We start from the raw sequence: 2,113 nt of genomic DNA, 5'->3' as shown, positions 1-2,113 counted from the left end.
CCCTCTGCACGCGCACCCGGGCCTCTACTACGGCGCCGATGAGCAGTGCCGCGTGGCCTTCGGGCCCTCCGCCGTGGCCTGCAGCTTCGCCAGCCGGCACCTGGTGAGCCCCGCCTCCTTGGGGGACTTCGTGGGGGCCACGCCATCCCCGCTTGACCCTTGGCCCCGGCTCAACCCGGGGCGCCCCTCGGAGTGCTTGTGAGTGTCTGGGGAGGGGCTTCAGGGGCCTCGCAACTCTTAGTGACCTATGGATGGCCGGCTGTGAGTGGCCCCGACCATCCAGGCCAGGGCTTGGTGGCCCCAGAGCTTAAGGAAGGGGCTGCTGCAGGGCCCTGGGCCCGAGCGAGCCGTGGGGGAGCTGTGGGGGGCTGGCACCCGAGAGACCCCCGCAGGGCTGGGGGGCCCTTCACAGCATAGCAAGTCTGAGGAGTGTGCGCCGCCCTGCACCTGTGCACACGGGAGTGTTTCTTGCGCCTGACCGGGGCCCCCTGGCTTTACATTTCGTGAACGTCCGAAGGACGCTGGCTCCTGTCACTGCCCCTGATCCGGATGGGAGAGGCCCTGTCCCCCCCAACCCCTCCCCCGAGCAGGCGAAGCCGCCCCGGCTGTGTCAGCGTGGCTGGCGGTCGGGGGCAGCCAAGGCAGGGGGTGGCCCGGTGGCCCCTGGACTGACCAGTGCCCCCCTCAGGATATGTGCCAGGCCCTCTCGTGCCACACGGACCCTGGGGACCAAAGCGGCTGCAGCCGCCTGCCCATCCCTCTCCTGGACGGGACCGAGTGCGGCGTGGACAAGGTCGGCTGTTTGGGGCGTGTGAGCGTGCGCAGGTGTGAGTGTGCACGAGCGTGAGTGTGTACAGGTGAGTGTGAGCACGCGTGAGTGTGAGCACGGGCAAGCGTGTGTGCGTGTGCATGACGTGTGAGCGTGTGTGCGTGACGTGTGTGCGTGTGTACATGCCGGGTGAGCGTGTGCATGTGCGCGTGTGCACGACGTGTGAGCGTGTGCACGAGTGTGTGCACGAGCGTGTGCACGACGTGTGAGTGTGTGTGAGCATGTGTGCGTCACACGTGTGCGTGCACACACGTGTGTGACGCGTGTGTGTGCGTGGTTGCGCGCGGGCCTGAGCGTGTGTGCGTGCCCGGCCCAGCGCCAGCTGCCTTCACCTGGGTGGGCAAGGCGGGTGGTCAGCCAGGCAGTGGGCTGGGCGGGCCTTGCCCCCGGGCGTGGAGGAGGGGCGGTGTGGGATGCTCTGGGTGAGGCCGCCGCGTGGGGTGTCGTGGCGGTGGGCCCTGGGGGTGGGGTGTGGGGGCGCACCCTGGTGTGAGGGGCGGGGCGGTGCGAGCGCTGTGCCCCCGCAGTGGTGCTTCCGAGGCCGCTGCCGCCCGCTGGCGGGGCTGCCCCCCGTGGGGGCCGTGCACGGGCTCTGGTCCAGCTGGGGTCACCCCAGCCCTTGCTCCCGCTCCTGTGGCGGCGGTGTGGTCACCAGGCGGCGGCGGTGCGACAACCCCAGGTACCGCGGCGAGGGCGGGTGGGGGTGCGTGTCCCTGCTGGGGGCCGCGGGTCACCGCTGCCCACCTCGGGCTCTTTTCAGACCTGCCTTTGGGGGGCGCGCGTGTGTGGGGGCCGACCTGCAGGCGGAGATGTGCCACACTCAGGTAGGCGTGGGGCGGGGCGCGTGTCCACGGCGGGCAGGGTGCTGGGTGCCCCCCAGGCCCTGCCCCAGTGCCCGCTCCCCCAGGGCGCGCCCTGCCTGCCCGCTCACTCCGGGTGGCACCTCAGGTCTCCCCAGGCCCGGGGCAGTCCGCCTGGGGGAGGCGGGGTCGCTCCTGCTGGGCCCGTCCACTTCAGCAGCTTCCAGATGGCCGTGCAGACATGTCTTGCTGCCCGCCCGCCCGTGCCCGCTGCTGGGCCGCCTCTGCCTGCAGAGACACGCGGCCCCGGCTCTGGAGTTTGGGGTCTGGCCCCCAGAGCAGCGCCCTTGCCCTGCTCCCCTCTCGGCTGCTGCTGGTCATTCTGGCTCTGTGTCCTCAGCCTGCCCTTGGGAGGCGGTCAGGAGTGGGCATCCAGCCCTGTGACTGCAGGGTGCCATGCTGTCCCCCGTGACAAGGCCCCCCC

The 2,113-nt window shown here is 71.3% G+C and overlaps 1 protein-coding gene across 1 annotated transcript in view; it reads left to right on the top strand.

The window, feature by feature from the left end:
• Nucleotides 1-2,113, top strand: part of ADAMTS13 (ADAM metallopeptidase with thrombospondin type 1 motif, 13) — a 16,885-nt gene that overhangs the window by 3,401 nt on the left and 11,371 nt on the right. The window contains exons 6-9 of the mRNA XM_012721189.1: nt 4-103; nt 689-793; nt 1,357-1,508; nt 1,590-1,653. Coding sequence (XP_012576643.1) covers nt 4-103; nt 689-793; nt 1,357-1,508; nt 1,590-1,653 — 421 coding nt within the window. The remainder of the gene's footprint in view (nt 1-3; nt 104-688; nt 794-1,356; nt 1,509-1,589; nt 1,654-2,113) is intronic.

The sequence above is a fragment of the Condylura cristata genome, unplaced genomic scaffold (assembly GCF_000260355.1).
Source record: "Condylura cristata isolate star-nosed mole 26May11 unplaced genomic scaffold, ConCri1.0 scaffold00006, whole genome shotgun sequence".
In the NCBI taxonomy this organism is placed as follows: domain Eukaryota; kingdom Metazoa; phylum Chordata; class Mammalia; order Eulipotyphla; family Talpidae; genus Condylura; species Condylura cristata.
The sequence above is the reverse complement of the archived record's forward strand: the minus strand, read 5'-3'. Positions and strand labels throughout refer to the sequence as shown.